The sequence below is a fragment of the Poecilia reticulata genome, chromosome 10 (genome assembly GCF_904066995.2).
Source record: "Poecilia reticulata chromosome 10, P_reticulata-male-v2, whole genome shotgun sequence".
NCBI classification, from domain to species: Eukaryota; Metazoa; Chordata; class Actinopteri; order Cyprinodontiformes; family Poeciliidae; genus Poecilia; species Poecilia reticulata.
Window position 1 is genome coordinate 17,411,929 of NC_088839.1, and position 16,838 is coordinate 17,428,766.

The 16,838-nt window shown below is 38.1% G+C and overlaps 2 protein-coding genes across 3 annotated transcripts; both read right to left on the reverse strand.

Annotated features, from left to right (window-relative positions):
* Positions 1-13: 13 nt before the first annotated feature.
* On the reverse strand, positions 14-2,286 carry smim32 (small integral membrane protein 32). Its single transcript, XM_081611498.1, has 2 exons — positions 1,282-2,286; positions 14-995 (listed from the first exon to the last, which is right to left on the reverse strand). The coding sequence occupies exon 2, from the start codon at positions 965-967 to the stop codon at positions 620-622; it is 348 nt and encodes a 115-aa protein (XP_081467624.1). The 5' UTR covers positions 968-995; positions 1,282-2,286; the 3' UTR covers positions 14-619.
* An 11,326-nt stretch (positions 2,287-13,612) lies between these two features.
* LOC145553119 (uncharacterized) lies at positions 13,613-16,838 on the reverse strand. Of its 2 annotated transcripts, none has more exons than XM_081611763.1 (9): positions 16,483-16,838; positions 15,440-16,230; positions 15,326-15,370; positions 15,193-15,254; positions 15,045-15,108; positions 14,785-14,838; positions 14,575-14,601; positions 14,336-14,489; positions 13,613-14,256 (listed from the first exon to the last, which is right to left on the reverse strand). In XM_081611763.1, the coding sequence occupies exons 2-9, from the start codon at positions 15,509-15,511 to the stop codon at positions 14,063-14,065; spliced, it is 672 nt and encodes a 223-aa protein (XP_081467889.1). In that variant the 5' UTR covers positions 15,512-16,230; positions 16,483-16,838; the 3' UTR covers positions 13,613-14,062. The 2 variants fall into 2 exon arrangements, with proteins under 2 accessions (XP_081467889.1, XP_081467890.1); XM_081611764.1 differs by having other exon boundaries at positions 15,440-15,490; positions 16,077-16,741.

The window sequence follows — 16,838 nt, forward strand, 5'->3', positions numbered from 1 at the left end:
AAAAACTACAGAAGACATTTCAGTATCTTTATACAACAATATATAGCCACTATAATCTGTCATTTGATTATTTTACAGTTGGAAAAAAAAACTTTTCAAATTGTATCCTAATTGTCTTACAAGACAAGACAGTCCAGTTACAGTATTACAAAATACTTTTGTACAGACTAGAACAGTAGTTCCTATGTTGACACATTGCGAGCCATGTTTTCATGAAGGAAAACAGGCCTGGGGCTCAGTTTTGTGATGCAAAGTGCAGGCGCCATGTCAGATTTGTAAGCAGTTGGATGAGTTAATGCTGGAACGACTAACTGGAATGAGGATCCTGGAAAAAAATTGGCTTCCGTTTTGTGGAGAGCTGCCGGTGAATCACGGCAGAGGATTGTTTCACGTTTCATTATTTAGATTAGCAGAAAGCACAGGCCTATGACTAATGAATCATTTCTGAGGTCCCCCTTTTATCTTTCCACCTGTCACAGCACTGAAGTGTTTTTATATGTCATTTTCAGGCCTGAGGGCAGCATCTATCGCAACTGATAACATTCCAGGTATCAGCAAATGCGCACCAGAAGTTCACTAAACAACATGAACGCCAGAGCTTTGTCCCTTGTGGGGGGAGTTATTTGTAGGAGGTCCGGGCCTCTCTCAGTGACCTGTCATATGGCATGGAGGCGAAGAAGGAGTTCCGCAGTTGGCAGTTGATGAAGAACACAATCAGCAGGACCAGCAGGAAAAGCAGTAGGCACATGACGATGTAAGTGATCAGGTCCGGTTTGTGCAGCTCGCCCTCCCGGAGACCCCCTCCGCCGCCGCCCCTGCCCGTGGTGGGTCTCAGAAGGGCGGCCACGCTCACCGAGCCGCCGTTGGAGGCGTTTAGGGAGGAAGGGGCGTGCGTCGTGGACTGGGCCATGAGCACCAGGTCGAAGTCCGGGGAGTCGGTGGAGTTTAGGAGGATCTGTCTCAACATGACGCCCTGTGGGTTCACCGAAGGTCGGCTGCAGGAGAACAAATAAACAACCAAACAAACAAATTATACAACTGACTGACAGCTCAATTGTTCACACAGGGCATCTATTGTTTGATTAAAGGCAGATGTACAAGAAGAAGCAGCTTCAGAGTAGAATTTTTTTTTTTTAAATATCCCGTCAGAAATATTTGTATTCAACAATATAATGATGCCATTAGAGGAATAAACCATAAAGTGGTCAAGTGGGTTTTAACAGGAAATAGTGGCCATATTACACTGATTACTCCCCAGAAAGAAAAATAATAATAATTTACTTTGGTGTGAGCTGCGAAGAGTTCCGCAGGTGATCTGAAGAAGTCAAAAACTCGGATCCGCATTCCTCAGCGTCCCCGACTCTGATCCAGCGCCGCCAAGGACGAGTCGGCCCCTACGTCGCTCCGTCGACAGCTTCTTATCGGCGTCCACGCGTGCTGAGTGGGTCCTGGTGGCTGCTGTAACGCCGTCTCCCGTCACATTAAGAGGATGCAACCAAATCCACGTGTGGAGACGGTACCAGACCAAAACATTGCCTCACCAGCAATCGTCCCGTTTCACAGCCCACACTATTTCTGCGAGAACAATATCCAGACGAATTGGGAATCTGAAGTTGAGCGACGAGCGCCGCGGGTGCGCACACATGTAGCCAGGCTTGCGCGTCGCGGACCGCCTGCATGCGCGCACAGGACTCGGCGTGCGATCTCCGCAGCCCGCCCTTCTGGTTGCCCTTTTTTATCCAGTAAAGAATCGATGCGTGTTGATTTGATACTATTCCGACGGCCTGCCCTTACGAGTTCATCGATTCGGTGTCACTAAAACGAGGTGAAAGGCGAGGATTAATGGATAGCGAAACACACCAGCGCGCCAGGTCATGAACAGCTTTCCATCCTCTCCCTGGGCTGCATGTTAGTGACACAGAGAGGGGGAGAGAGAAGGAGGAGAGAGAGGGAAAGAGAGAGAGAGAAAATTGCAGATCAGGAGGCACGCACATCCCCGGACACCACGTCTCTATCTATTCCATCTGTTTTCCCTGTTTATCCTTTTTTTCGGTTCATAAAGGTTCGTTTTCAGAGGGGTGACAGGAAGTCCATTCCCAACTCTGGTCCATTTCTGGGCCGGCATGGGGAATGTCTCACACTGGGGTGATGAGAGAGCAGTGGGAAGGTGTGAGATCGGAGGGCGCATGTATTACCTCAAAATGGATGGTTAACCTTCAGAATAGACCTACCGTCGTTTGTTGTGCGTTTCTTCAGAGCATAACCTTCAAAGTGCTTGAGATTGTAAGGAAAACGCAATAAACTACAAGACAATAAATTAATTAATGCAAATATGAAGCAAAGCAGAATCAGACGTGAGCCAAACAAAAACACACACAAGAGATGAATCTCCAGGTGTGTCCAAAAATGTGTAAAAGGGACTTTTCCTGATTTCTCAGCGGAATATTGTTCCACAGCACAAAGACCCCACTAACAAAGCACAGACTACTTTTTCAGTCTATACTGAGGAACAATCAAAGGATCTTGATCGGAAGACTTTATAGGTCTAATGGGAGTGCATGGTGTTACCAGGTTGCTGATGTAAGTCTGAGCCAAGTGATGGATTGTTTTGTGGAGGAAGAGAAGGAGGAGGAGTATTCTGAATGTGACTGATAGACAGAGAAGGGACATGAGACCCGTAATCATGTGAGCATGGATGGAGTGTTGATAAGCAGTTCTGCAGATGACTTTCAGAGCATCTGCAAGCAGGAAGCTGACTCATTTAAGCAGGAATAGACAGAGTTGCAGCAATGTTGGAGTAATGAAATAAAAGCAAGAATTACTGTTTCCATGAGGCAGGAGGGTACTTATTTTATCACTTAGAGGAAAATGGCTACAATAAACAACAGATCTAAATTGTCCTGTGTTTTATATTATACACAATTATTGGGAAGGTTCTTTGGTGAAAAACAAACTAGAACATCTGTTTGTAATTTCGGCGGAGGAAATTAAGAGCCGTCTTGTTAATAATAGCTGAAAAGCATTCCTGTTAAGTTGTGACCTTTGTATGATGAACTAAATATTTGAAGGAGGTGACTCAAGGGAAATGAATACAAAGAGAAAGGTCCAAGCATCGATACCTGCGGGACACCATGGGTGAAGAATACCAGGGAAGAGTCCAACTCATCAGTTGTCACATAAAACTTTTGATTTGATTTCAACATTATTGTTACCCAGGGGCCAATCTAATGCTTTGTGCAACCTGATATTTATCAATATTATCAGAATCAGGCTGAACACAAAGAATGAACCAGCACAGTAAAATCTAAACATAAGTAGATAAGCAGTTAAGGTAGAGTGATTGAAATGAAGACATGATTGATAGAAAGAGAAGTAATTAATAACTATGGTTAATTCCAATAAACAACAATACAAACAATGAAGAAGCTCAATAACCTAACAGAAACATGACTAATCTAACTTTAGGATATTATTCATAATCCTGAGGATTAATAGTCTTTGTTTTTCACAAAAACTATTTCACTATGTTCTTTTGAGACGATAAAGGACTATTTTATTCGATTTTAATTCAAGAGATACTTTAACTTTTATTCCCTCAGATTTTAGATAAAATGTGAATCTTAGATGTAAGTCAGTAATTTATTAGCAACTGTGGATTCAGATGAGGATTGTCATAAACGGATTTAACTGAAACTATTTTAAAGTACTCCAGGTACAACACCGGTGCTAAGAGACTGATTTATTCATGACCAGCAGACCTGGCCCAAAGACGGTGCAGGATTTTACAAGGACCCTTGGGGTCATAACAATACCAAGGGCCAACGTATTTCACAGTCCCTCATTAAAACAGTAATATTATCAAATCAGAACGACTTAGCAGAGAATGGTGCAGAGCTGTGGTTGGAAAGATTAGGGAGAATAAAGGACGTTCTAATCTTTAATCGTTTAATCAATGAAAAAGTTCTCCCCGGAAACTTAATTGTTACTTCAATGATCAAACTTTTGCTAAGTTAAGTTTTGACCAAAGTCCTAACTGATGTGAGTACTTGAACCCACTGATTTGTTTGCTTTCTCTGTGAAATTTATTGGATATCATCTGATACTTAAGTGAAGGTGCTAAAGATGGAGTGTGCACACAAGGGCCTGCCCTGTTTCATATTCATCTGCATCTGCTCTCTTTCACCTGAATTAAACCGGTAAGCTTAGAACACAAGAACAGAGGGGCAAATACACAAACAAAGAGACATAAAACACGTCTCAGTCTGCAAGGTATACATTAATGACATATTGATACAAGCAAAAATGATTTACCAAAAACAAAAAAAAATTAACAAATAATGCGTGCTATTTTGCAAGGTCCTGCTGTCCTGTGCCTGCTTTACAGCACACCCAGCAAGAGGATTACAACAATCCAGTGTTTCTGTGAATGTGTGTCGCCTGGGAAATCGGAAAACAGCCCGAAGCGTTGTTGAGACCTTAGTTATTGTGATTCATAAGGAGATTACAGTTTAATGTGGCATCCCTTTATTATTCTTTAATATTCTTCATTGCGGTTTTTCTCATTTTCTTTGACTCGCTTTATTTTAAGAGGATTACTTTTGTTTCAAACAGTATGCTCTCAGTTCTCAATTTTTCCAAAGAAGATTAGGATTTCACATTAAGCCAAGCAAATTGCTCATGTTTTTCCACATGGTGCAAAAGGAGGAAATTTTTTTGCATAAGGAGAAGTAGACTTATTTGCCACAAATATTTCCTAAAACGATAAATGTTTATTGAGTTATTAAATCACATTTAGCAAATTTTCAGACAAGAATGGGCTCAGAAAAGCAGACATAGACAAAATATTCTTGGTGGAAATTGTTGTCCAGACTAAAGGAGAGTGTGAGTTTTAATTTACACTGCATTAATCATATTATCTCGCATTATATCTATTTTCTTGAAGCCTTTTTATAAATTACTTTACAGAGAGCTCAAGGCAGAACAAGAAGGAGGCTTAGGTGGACCAGGTTTAATTAGCAGAAGCATTCATTGGGCGGGATAATATCGACCTCCACTAAACCAAGGTCAAGTTTGCTGTATGGTGAATTCCTTCCACCACACTCACCACTAACACTCACCACTACTGAAGCTATCTGGAGAGATCTCGGCCTTATAGATATGGAAATAAATTGGCAAAATTTCAGATGTGCCCACTGAGATGACTCGCGATGACACAGGAGACGATGTTGACAAAGACTGCTTCACACTGTGCAAGGATTTCATCCAAACCAAAGGAAGAGATTTCTATTGTACGAATGTTCACCATTGTTATAATTCATTTTTCAATTTTGGTGAAAAAAAACCCAACTCTTCAGTTTGTTTTTTTTTTTGTTTTTTTTTTTTACTGAAAACTGTCGTGAAATAATAAAAAAAGAAAAGGTGAGCTGCAAGCTTCCACCCCTGTCTGCCACTGTATTAATTCTCTAAATACTTTGACAGTATGATGGCAGAACATTTTCTTTATACCACTAAACTGAAATAAACCTTTTGAAGACATTTGGTGTCCTATCAAACACAATGTCATGTTGGTTTCAACAGATAAAGCAGAGCATCTCAGAACGGTTGAACTCCTTGATTGGATGCTGGACTCGGCTTTCTACACGGCCCCATTTAACAGATATATGTGCATCAATAAAATTCAAGTCAACTCAGCTCAATTTCACACAATTAAATTCAGTTATCATAGAGTTTTTGTCTGTAAAGCTAAAAGGATTTGCATATTAATATTGATAAACTGAATGTGATTTATTACTGCACAAAGCAAGTATTAATCAGACAATGGATGTAAGCCTCATTACTCAGTACATTTTTTTATTTTTTATTTTTTACTATATATTTAAAAACAAAGACAGAAACTCTCAGGGATCACAAGAGTGATCCCTGAGAGTTTCTTCTCCATGGCTTCTCCATGGGTTTTACTTCTCCAAAAACCCATGGAGAAGAAGCTCCGTTTTCGTTTTTCAGTTGAACACTTTGCAACCAAAGTGTTCAAGTGAATGTTATGGGATAATCAGACATTTTCTGTAAAGAGGTACTACAGGCTACTACAGGCATTATAAGTAAACTGGAAAAAAATCTAAGATCAACGATCAACTACTTACGAAAAGCCAAATAGATTTCTTTTTGGCGTACCTGAAAGTACCCCAGTTCTTGGATGAACTGTAGTGTGTTTATTGATTTGCTTTTGACCTAACAAAATGGTACTGCACGGAGTCTAACTTATAGCCATAAAAAGACAAAATAACCTGTATGTTTTATGTTGCAAAAGCACAGTTGTTGTCTTTGAAAAGCTTTTTTCTCCTGAATATGTAGAGAAAACAAAAGTCCTGGACAACGAATCCGATTTCCTTACAGAATTGCTTAAGGTCAAGAGAAACGCAATAAAACCTGAGTTTTTAAGTACAATATTGACTGTTTTTCATTTTGTCCTTTTGCTGTTTTGGTCTTTTTTAATGGCAAATATATTACTGCACTTTTTCCATTTTTTCTCTTTTAACAGATTTGATTTACAGTTGAGTTATGCAGGATGTTGAAACGTTTTGAAATGATTTAAGGTGCTGTTTGTTATTTTACTCACAAACACACCAGTATTGCGAGCCATCGTTTTTTCATGAGTACTCAACTGCCAAGAGAATTACTCTAATATGAAATGATAATGGAGGTAGTGAAGGGGAGACCTGACATGGAGCCCATCCATGCCCATATTCATAGTTTTGTGTAGTTTCTCAGGGATGGATTTTGTGCTTAAGGCTGCAGTAGAAACACCTCAGTGAGCACCTACCTCAAACAACAGCACAAAAATCACTTCCTTGGAAAAATCCCTTTATCTCTTGTTTTCCTTCTTGATTTTTATTCACTATTTACTGTTTCTTAATCCCTTTAATCCCATAAAAGGATGAAACAACTCACTCAATAAGAATTCATTAAGAACGACTGAAAGTAAGACTTAATAAATAAAAAAAATGGATGTTTGTTTGCCTCAATCATTCAGTTTTGTAGAAGCTAAATTGCAGTTTTTGTGCTCCCAGTGATGTGACACACAGAAAGCAAGTGACAGACCTGAATGGTTGGCAGTGAATATGTTTGTAGCCTCTACAAAGACACCACTCTATCAGCTAGCTGGACAATTTGGCTATTCTAATCTGTTATTAGTCAGTTGTTGATTTTTTTTTCTATGAGTGACAGGACAAAAATACAGGAACAATTTCCTCAAGCAGCTCTGCTGTTTTGCATCATTACATTTCAGTCACCTAGAATTATCAGTAAAGTGAGGGCACCCTTAATAGTAGCAACAAAAAGAGGAGGTAATCTCCACTCGCAGCGGTGCTTTACTCAGCCGTTACGACTTATTCCTCTGAGGCAAATTGCTTTAGTCTGCTGAGTTTTGTTTATTTTTTGCTCCATTAAATTATTTTCTTGCTTTCCTCAGTACGAAACCCCACAGAGCAGAGGAGTCAGCCGACGCACCGCCATGATGCCAACTGCCGCCCAAATATAGTGTCTATAGGGTCCATCCGTCTCTGCTTTACGCTGCCTTGGTGGCAGATGGGCTCATAAAAACAGTTCTGCCAAAAGTCCCCAAATCACTAATATATTCGATATTTCGAAACGATAAAATCCTTTGTGTTTGCATGCCAAGACACTACAATTGGCCTCAGATAATAGTGGTTCCACAAACAGACTTTTTAGTGACACAAGAGACTGATTACAAGCACTCTGCTGTGCACGGCCCTATGTGTGCACATGAAAACACATGCACGGGAATCATCTGGCCTTTATAAACCTCAATCTTGAATCACACACTGCTTTACACTAACATAAACACAGACAGAGAGACGGATTGAGAGAGAAAACAGGCAGCCGCACGAAACACAACACGATGACTAATATCTATATGGGCAGCGAGCCCTCTCTTGTCTTTTATGTCAATAAACTCCAATTATCGCTAAGACTGATTCAGTAGGAGTGAATCTTAAACAAACAAAGCAGATGTCTCCCCTCTCTCTCATTCTCTGTAATTGCATTCAATCTCTTCAACACGTCTTCTTCATCTGGCAAATCACAACTTTCTTCTGCCAGTGCTTAAAATGCCCCCGATGGCAGAACTCAGATGCTGGACAATTAGTCACTTGATTATCTCACAAAGCACCAAAAGCTTAGACAATTTTTTTTGTGTGTGTGTGTGTGTGAGAGAGAGAGGGCTAAAAGGAGAGGCGCTTATTTCCCACAGTATAATGTATAAATGCGGGCTTGCTGTTTCACAACGGGTGAGACAAAAGAGCCGTTGGATACCCATAGAAGATGCTATAATTGAAAGCACTGCAAAGTGATGACCGTAAATCATCGGTCTGGAAGGCCATTAAAGCGCTTTCAATCATAAACCTCTTGGGATCCTTCGAAGTTGTGGAAACAAGTAATAAACTTTGTGACAGAAGTGTGTGAAGGATGTTCGTGGAAACAACAGCGATTCTAGTGTTACTGGCGCCCTGGGCAAGCCTATCCATCTGCCATCCCACACACCCTTCAAACAGACACGCATACACAGACACACACACGCACACATTCCACCCCATAAAGCCTATTATTAAAAAAAAAAAAAAAAAAAGAAAGAAAGTAAAATACTTCCTGTTGTGTAACTAATCTGAAACATTAAGAATCATCACAATTCAGACAGAAATGTGTTACAAAAAAGATTTCAATATTTCTACAATTAAGTGAATGAAATCTCAATCTCTCAGCAAAGACATAATTACTTACTTAATTAACATAAAATGTATTTCTCTGATGCACCACATTTCCTCAGCTAAATTTAAAATATCTCACCTCATCATTGCAGGACAACTATAAAAATAAAGCTCACTTTGCACAAGCAGGAGGGATTGTAACTTGTAATCAATCCTTAGAACTACAGTGTCTTTGCTTAGACGCTGTTTATTCTTAGCGTCTAAAGCAAAGCTGCTGAGAATCATTGGTCTTTTTAGCCTCTCTTGATCTGAATTTCAAATGTGGCTGATTGGGTGGAGTTTGTGTTCAGGATCAGTGAAGAAGTTCTGTAAAGTAAAAGGTGGGTCTGCTCCAGGCAAGTGGAGTGTGGGCAGGTCCTCAGTTCAGTAGCCACATGACGGAGCAAAACATTATCCCAAAAGCCTGAGATCTGGGGGGGGGGGAGAAGCAAATTACTGAAGAAGAAGGAGTGGGGAAAGAAGGAGATGTTGAGCAGCAAAAGGGTGGAAAAGAGGATATCAGACCAGCGAAACAAACAGATGGGAAATGACAGAACTAGCACTCCATATAGAACACAGCCTCTGATCCCACCAGAAGTATGCATGTATGTGTGCCTGAGCCAAAGAGACACGTGAAACGTGACAAGGACTAAAATGAAGGCAGACTGAAACAAACAGGAGGTGACAAATAGTTGAAAAAATGCCACATACAAGGAGAAATAAAAAAACAAAAAAAAACACAATAGAACTAAAGTGAAAAAAAGAAAACAAAGAAGTAGGATAAGTGAGGAAAAAGTAGAACAAAATTGATAACAACCAAACGGGGACAAAAACGGGGAAAAGTGACTCAGAAGATGAATGTTGGGCAAAAAACTGCAGCGAGCCCATAAAAGGGAAACTATGTTGCAGGTACATAAAGAACAGAGAAGAAATTTAGCTGTATTTACGAGCCGAGTTGCTTGCGATTGTGAACATAACTTTCTTTTGTAATTCCCTCCTGCCTGCTCTCAGTTATTTCTCTCATACGGAGAAGGAAAATCTGAGTAAAAATCTGCAGTTCAGGAAATGGCCTGGAACAGCATTTCCTATCTGCAAATCGCAGCTGCCAATATGACTGACGCATTTCATAAGAGGATAAATTATTGGAACATGGTGGTCAATTATGGCTGATGGTGACTTTAACAGCTCGGTTTTCATTAGCTGTGCTCAGATTACAGAGGATTCGTTTTAACACTCACATAACATGTGGTATTGCTTGTGACATAGAGTAATAAAGTTAAAATGACATTATATTATATTAATGTCTACACTAAATAAATGAAACCAAGCTTCAGGGTGAATATTTTACAACAGAGCTCTTTATCTTGTGGCATTTGGTTTGACTGAATCTATCTTTTGAGGTAATCTGCAAATGGACAGGCCTCTGGGTTTTAGTTGGTCTTCAAAATATTTTTGTTTTGCTAATGTAAAAATCTTAAAGGCCGTATGATAGTCTCAAAAGAAGTGTGCAAATTTCTCACAATAAAATTTCAAACAAAATAAGATGGTTTCCTGAACTCTGAGCTTTTATTAAAAATAGAGGTTCAAATAAAACTACTCCCCAGCTGTTTGCAAGTGATAAAAGTAGCTATCCTCGTTTTAAAGGGTTACATTTTCACATTATCATTTAAAGTGGATTTCCAGATACTGAACAGCTCTGTCCCTACTTTGTTTTTATACTTTTTTATGAAACAAAGTACGAAAAGTACACAAAACAAATTTGTCAACTGAAAGGTTTAATCTACAATTTGGACAATTTAGAATCCATACACTTCAATTCAATTCAGTTTATCTATAAAGCACTAAATCACAACAAATAATCTCGAGGCATTTACAAAAATAGAAAGAAAAAAAAAGAAAATCAATTGAATCATGCATGCATTCTAATTGATTCTTGTTATCAAACAATAAAGTCAAATTCAGTTAACTATTCACATTTGTTGAAAAGGTTTCTATTTACAGAAACCCAGCAGATTGTTTCTAGTCATTGACTTGAAGGATTCATTCCTACTAGTATCACTTGCATTGTGTTGTTGACTTTGCAGCAGTCCCTCATACTGAACATGCATGTAGTGACAGTAGAGAGGAAAGACTCATCTTTAACAGGAAGAAACCTCCAGCAGAACCATGGTCACTCAGTATGAGCACACAGGTAGTAGCAAAAGAGGAACAGTTGCAGGATGGCATTCCTGGAGGATGCTCCCTCCAGGAATGTATCACAGCCAAAACAAAATCAAGACAACAAATCTGAATAATGACTAAGTATTAAAATACAGCAAAATCCTAAATGCTATGCAACTGAGGGAAAGAAGAAATTAAGGATTACTGCTAAGCACATGCAAAGAGATTGTAAATAACCTTAAAATAAATTCATCAGCAGCACATTCTGAAAAATGTGGGGGAAAAAAATCAACCTATAACTTAAAGCATTTTACAGCAGTAAAGAAAGAAATGTCACCTCTATATTTGAAAAAAATGTAACAAGCACTTTCAGTCAAACTTCTCTTTAGCTGATCAGATTATGTACAAATATTTGATCAGTAATTCATTACTTCCTGTTTTTCTGGGTTATAAATATAAACGCAACAACTCTTTTCTTTTAGTCACCTTTCAAAATGTTAAGAAGATCATTTTTTATTTGTTAAAAAAACATGATAGATGTGCGATCTTCAAAGTCAGGAAATGACTGAAAAGAAAATAGCTTTCCACCTTAAACCAGCAGATATCTAGAGTCAGATCAAGAATGAAAAGGGTTAGAACAGCTGGAGCTTCGACAAACAAAGCTGAACAAGGAGCCCACTTCATTTTGTCACTTCACACAACGAGTAAGACGGTGAAGAGAGAACGAATTATTCAAAAGATAAATCCGTCTTAAACAAATATCACCTGTGGAGGTGCTCTCTCAATGAAGCAATAGAATAAAGGAACCGAGGTAGACTTTGTTGGTTGAATTCAGATTGATAATCATACAGACATTTGTTCAATTGTTCTTCATGAATGGTTAATCAACAGGTCAAAGACTGAAGCATAGAGAATGATTTAGTTTCACTGTTAGCGTCTTTGTGCTCTCATCCAGTTTCTACAAACTGCTTTAAAATGTTTTTTTTCTTCTCATTTATCCGTTCGCTCATAATAAGGGCTTTTATTACACATTTATGCTTTACACACGTAGCACTTTCTTATTCTCGCTTTAACCCAGACAACAAGCGTTGTGTCCCTGTGATGATTCATTAGACACACGTCCAAAAGACTCTCAGACCCACAAGTTGTAACAGTCATTATGCTGTTTGGTTCCTAGAGATGAGTAGGTATCGCCTCAAGGGGGCGCCTATTTCCTTTGTTGTTGCACTATTGTACAGAAGAAGAACTAGTCTTCCATTTTGTTGTAGAAGAGAACATAGGTGATGATGAGGTGCAGAGCGGTAAACTAACGTTACTTTTCTCATGTATGGAAATATAATGCTTAGTACCGTGGAGATCTGGCTGTATGTGGACGAAGTTAAATAAATTGAAAGCGTGGAATACTTCAAAAGTGCGTCCTGCTGTTTTGGGTTAGAGTGGCTAACCACCACTGCTAACTCCTTCAAGTACACCTCGCTGCAGCATGCAGAAAGGGGCGGGGACGGACCACTGTCAGCCTCTTACCTTATATGGAAATGGGACCATTGCAATCCGGAAGTGAAGGGGGCGCTAGTGGCGCTATTTCCTGTACCAGCCGCGTTAATAATAATAATAATAATAATAATAATAATAATAATAATAATAATAATAATAATAATAATGTAACGTGGTATGTCCCTTTAAAAAAATAATTAAAACTATTGTTTTTTAATGTTAAAATCACATTAGTAATAAACAACTTAAAACAAGCAACAATAATGAATTATTATGTATATGTATTTATCTATTGTCACCCAATCTAGCTGAAACAAAAGGCTTAAAAAATATTTAGGAACACATTTATCCATCCATTAATTATCATACACGCACGCATGACCCTGGGCAGATCACCAGTCCATCCTAGATTAAGAAAACAGATACCAAATACTTCAAGAACGCTGTAGTTCAATTAATAGATTGTGATGTAGTGAAACGTACTCTTATAATAAATAAATTTAAATCTAAAATATAACTAGTGCCAAAAACTATTATGCTTGGTTGCAGGTGAGCTCAACTATTGTCATTGTTTACCATAAAGTCTCATTGGAAACCTTTCCTGTAAGGACTCCAGCTTAACCAGTAATCTGATAAAAGACACTGGACTGGTGTCCCACTATTCAATTTAGAAATTCTATATCAACTCTACCAGTTGTATTTGATTCACAAACTGCGCTCAAATATTCAATTGTTGCAAAACCCAGAGAGACTTTTGTAAAACTTTAAATGTAGCTTCAAACTGGAAACACTCAGAGAAAGTAGGTTTTAGAAAGTTTATTTGACAAGAGAATGATCCACTGTGGATTAATCATTGTTTCTGTATGAAAAGCTTCTTTGAAGTCACCAGATAAATAAATCAGGCTTATGTGTACATTCTAACGCTCTTCAATTCAGCCAATCAGCTCATCATGCGCCTCCGTCTCAGCCTATCGGCGCCGGTCTCCTCATCTTCTTGAATTACCCTTCATAAAGTCCGGCTTGATGTGAACAACTGCTCCTCACCCGAGTTTCCATCACCTCCACCCGGTCTCCACCGTCGCTCAGCATACCTTTAATCTTTGTATTATGGTATGTTTCTAACTGAACATGTTTCTGTATTTGGTTGCTTTATTTAAATAAAAACTGTTGATTCTGATTGCTAAAACATAAACGACTGAGGTTTGCAAAGACAATTTTTATTTCTTCCAGTCATTGTTAAAGTATATGAAACGTTACACATGAAATACTGAAAGGTATTATCTTTGCTTGTATTTCAAAATTTTAAAACAAGGTTATCCAATTGTTAAACAATGCTGTTACAATATATTTACAACTACTTTATTGGTTCTACTTTCTCTTTAATATATTAGAGCCACAATGTTACTTTTCCTGGAAACAACAGTTCTACCAAAAAACTAAACAATATAAATCAACTGAACTACAACAAAAGGAACACTAAAAAATTTACATAATGTTTAAAGAACACATTGTGAAAAACTAAAGGATGACAGAACAAATCCAAATGTCAGCAGAACAGATTTACAAAGATGTCACCAAAAAAGAACAATGTGTGACAACTGAAATGTGTGAAAGACTGTGGAAAACAACTATTATTCTCCTTGCATTCAGTACTGACATCCAGGGCAGTGTCCAGGTCTGCCATCACAGTAGTAACGAGGGTAATCTCCTCGTCTTCCATTTCCAGTGAAGCCCACACAGTCTTTATATTGCCGGTTACAGGAAGAACACGTAACAACTGCAAAAGGAATCCGGTTTTCTGCCTTGAATGACTTTGAAAATTTACCCCAGTTGATCTCACCTGTAAATGAATGATAAATTTCATGTAGTTTAAATCTAATTTAACATGTTTTATGTGGAAAAAAGTCAAAGGTTCTTACCATCCAGCCAAGCAAAGCGAGTCCTCTTCCTGAACACTGGGTCAGACACAATGGCTTTAAAGCGCTTGCAGGTTAATGCCAAGGTGAGGTAAGCTGCATCTCCCTGTGCTAGTATCACCTCTTGGAGAACAGCTTCCAGTACATCCAAAGGCATCTGAAAATTACAGAAAAACAGGTGCATTGCAAGACTATCACCAGAATAATGGCTATGATGCATATGATTATGAATGTATCTTTACCTGCAAAATTGGTGGCATCATTTGTACCTGCATGGTGAGAAGCATAAAACAGTAATTAACACTTTGTATCTCTCAGTGTCTTACCCTTTCCATCTCTACTGTCATAAAAAAATGATGTGCAAAAAATATATTTTCCTGTTTAAAAAAAAATCATTTCTGGTTTAAATACAAATCAAAAATAATAGTTATGTGTACATTTTAAAAATTAACCTCAATTTGTGCCTCAGTTGCTTTTGCATAGGTGTGGTCATCAGCACACAGAGTCTGTAAAAAAATATAGATATTTTGAAAGTGAAAGATGAGCCCAAGTCCAAACAACATCAAAACAGTTTCAACCTTTTTAACTGTCCTATCCTGATTTTGTTTCATATTTTAACAATCAAGCATTGCATAAAACTGCATTGTGAACGGACATAATAGAAATTACATGATTCAAAACTACACACTGATGAATTTGAACTAAACCATACCTCATATTTTGCCCCCTCATGAACTTTTTTCCGCTTTCTCTCCTTTTGTAGTTCTTCTTTGGACCTTTTAAAAGGACAAATTGAAGATTTTCTTTAAAAAACTGACTTATGTGTATGATGATGTGGTATATTGCACCATTATTCTTACTTCACAGGGAAGTTTCTCAGGAGAGTGAGAGTCCACCATCTTCGTATTGTCATCATGTCATTCTGTGGACATGACAGGTTCGCATTTAATGACATCTCCAACAGAAAGCATGCAGTCTTATCTGTTTCCTTACCTCCGTGAAATCAAATGGTGCTTCCATCACAAAGTAGAGAGCATACTGTGGAGAAAAATGTGATTATGTCTATACAAACAATACAACAAAATGGTGGGAGGAAGTGGATGTTACCATCACTACAAACATTCCACAGTTGTTGGACAGTCCTTGTTTAGGCAATCCCTGTGGTGTTTGAGAGAACATTCAAGAAAAGAGGGAAAATTTAAATTACTTTAACAATCAAATTAATGTACAAGACAACAGCCTTACCCACACTATTGACTGTAAACATTGAACGGAGGAATGATTGGAAATAAGCAGTCTGGTAGCTCTAAAGAACTATAATTGTCCAACAATAACATCTCACTTATATTAATATTTTTAATTTCCATTTTTAAAATAACTATCAGTGCACATACCTTCATTTTAATTCATGTCTGCAGAAATAAATGGGTAATATTACACTGCACATTATGATCAGTAAAACCGTACTTAATAGTAGATATATCACCTAATACTGTTACTCTTACTAGTGTTTTTTGCAGTTATTTACTACTATAAATATATGAAGTAGAGGGAACTACACCCACCTATGATGGCAGCTTTTAGTTTATAAAAAGTGTTAGACTTTCCAGAAATGTTGGCGTGCAAAAACATATTTCAAAAAGGATTAACCTTTTTCTAGTCTTTTTTATGAAAAAAAAAACCAACTACAAAACTGTTAAGAAGGTAAATAAATAAATGATAGTGTAAGTGTAGCTTTACATACCGTTATGTTGAACCGTAGCAGTTCTTGTTATGTGATTCTGTACCTTGAACGACTCATCGGCTTTGTATGAGCAAAGAGGACAGAAATATCCGTCATTCGTGCAATACGGAATAATCTTCTCTCCGTTACGAATGTTACAAATAGAAACGTGGATCTGTTAAATAAAATAAAAAACAAAGTTTGAGCATAAAATACACTTATCAATTATACATTTTATTTACTTTTCTATTTTTATCTAATGGTGCCCTGCAGGGAAATAATTAGCTATGCTACATGCTAAATTTAACCTTACCTTCTATGAATTACGCATTTCAATAGTCTACAGCTGTTTATTATATGCTCAACGTCATCTAGAAAAGCGTATTGATTTACTATGTGATAAAAATTTTAAAGAAGGTAAAAATACCTTTTGCTGACTTTGCGCCTTTTCCATTTTGGATCGTGTGCCGAACACATGAACCCTCTCAAAATTCTTTCAATCGGCATCTCAAACCCGCTTCTTTAAGGTATTTATACTAGAAATTAGGAAAATAGCGCCCCCTTCACTTCCGGAGTGCAATGGTCCCATTTCCATATAAGGTATGAGGCTGACAGTGGTCCGTCCCCGCCCCTTTCTGCATGCTGCAGCGAGGACCTTCTCAACTCCTTCTCCAACCTCTCGCCGCACCGTCACAAAGTGCACGAATCACAGCTCTGTTTTGAACCTCGGAGGGTCTGAGCGGACATAATTCTCAAACTACAATAAAATATTTGGCGACGATA

Excerpts from the sequence above, each read along its gene's own strand:
- smim32 (XM_081611498.1), bottom strand. The coding sequence starts at position 967 with ATGTTGAGACAGATCCTCCTAAACTCCACCGACTCCCCGGACTTCGAC.
- LOC145553119 (XM_081611763.1), bottom strand. The coding sequence starts at position 15,511 with ATGTTCTCTCAAACACCACAGGGATTGCCTAAACAAGGACTGTCCAAC. Across the intron at positions 14,839-15,044 it reads ATGAGGGGGCAAAATATGAG|ACTCTGTGTGCTGATGACCA; the intron begins GTATGGTTTAGT and ends ATTTTTTTACAG. Across the intron at positions 14,490-14,574 it reads TGATGCCACCAATTTTGCAG|ATGCCTTTGGATGTACTGGA; the intron begins GTAAAGATACAT and ends TGTAATTTTCAG.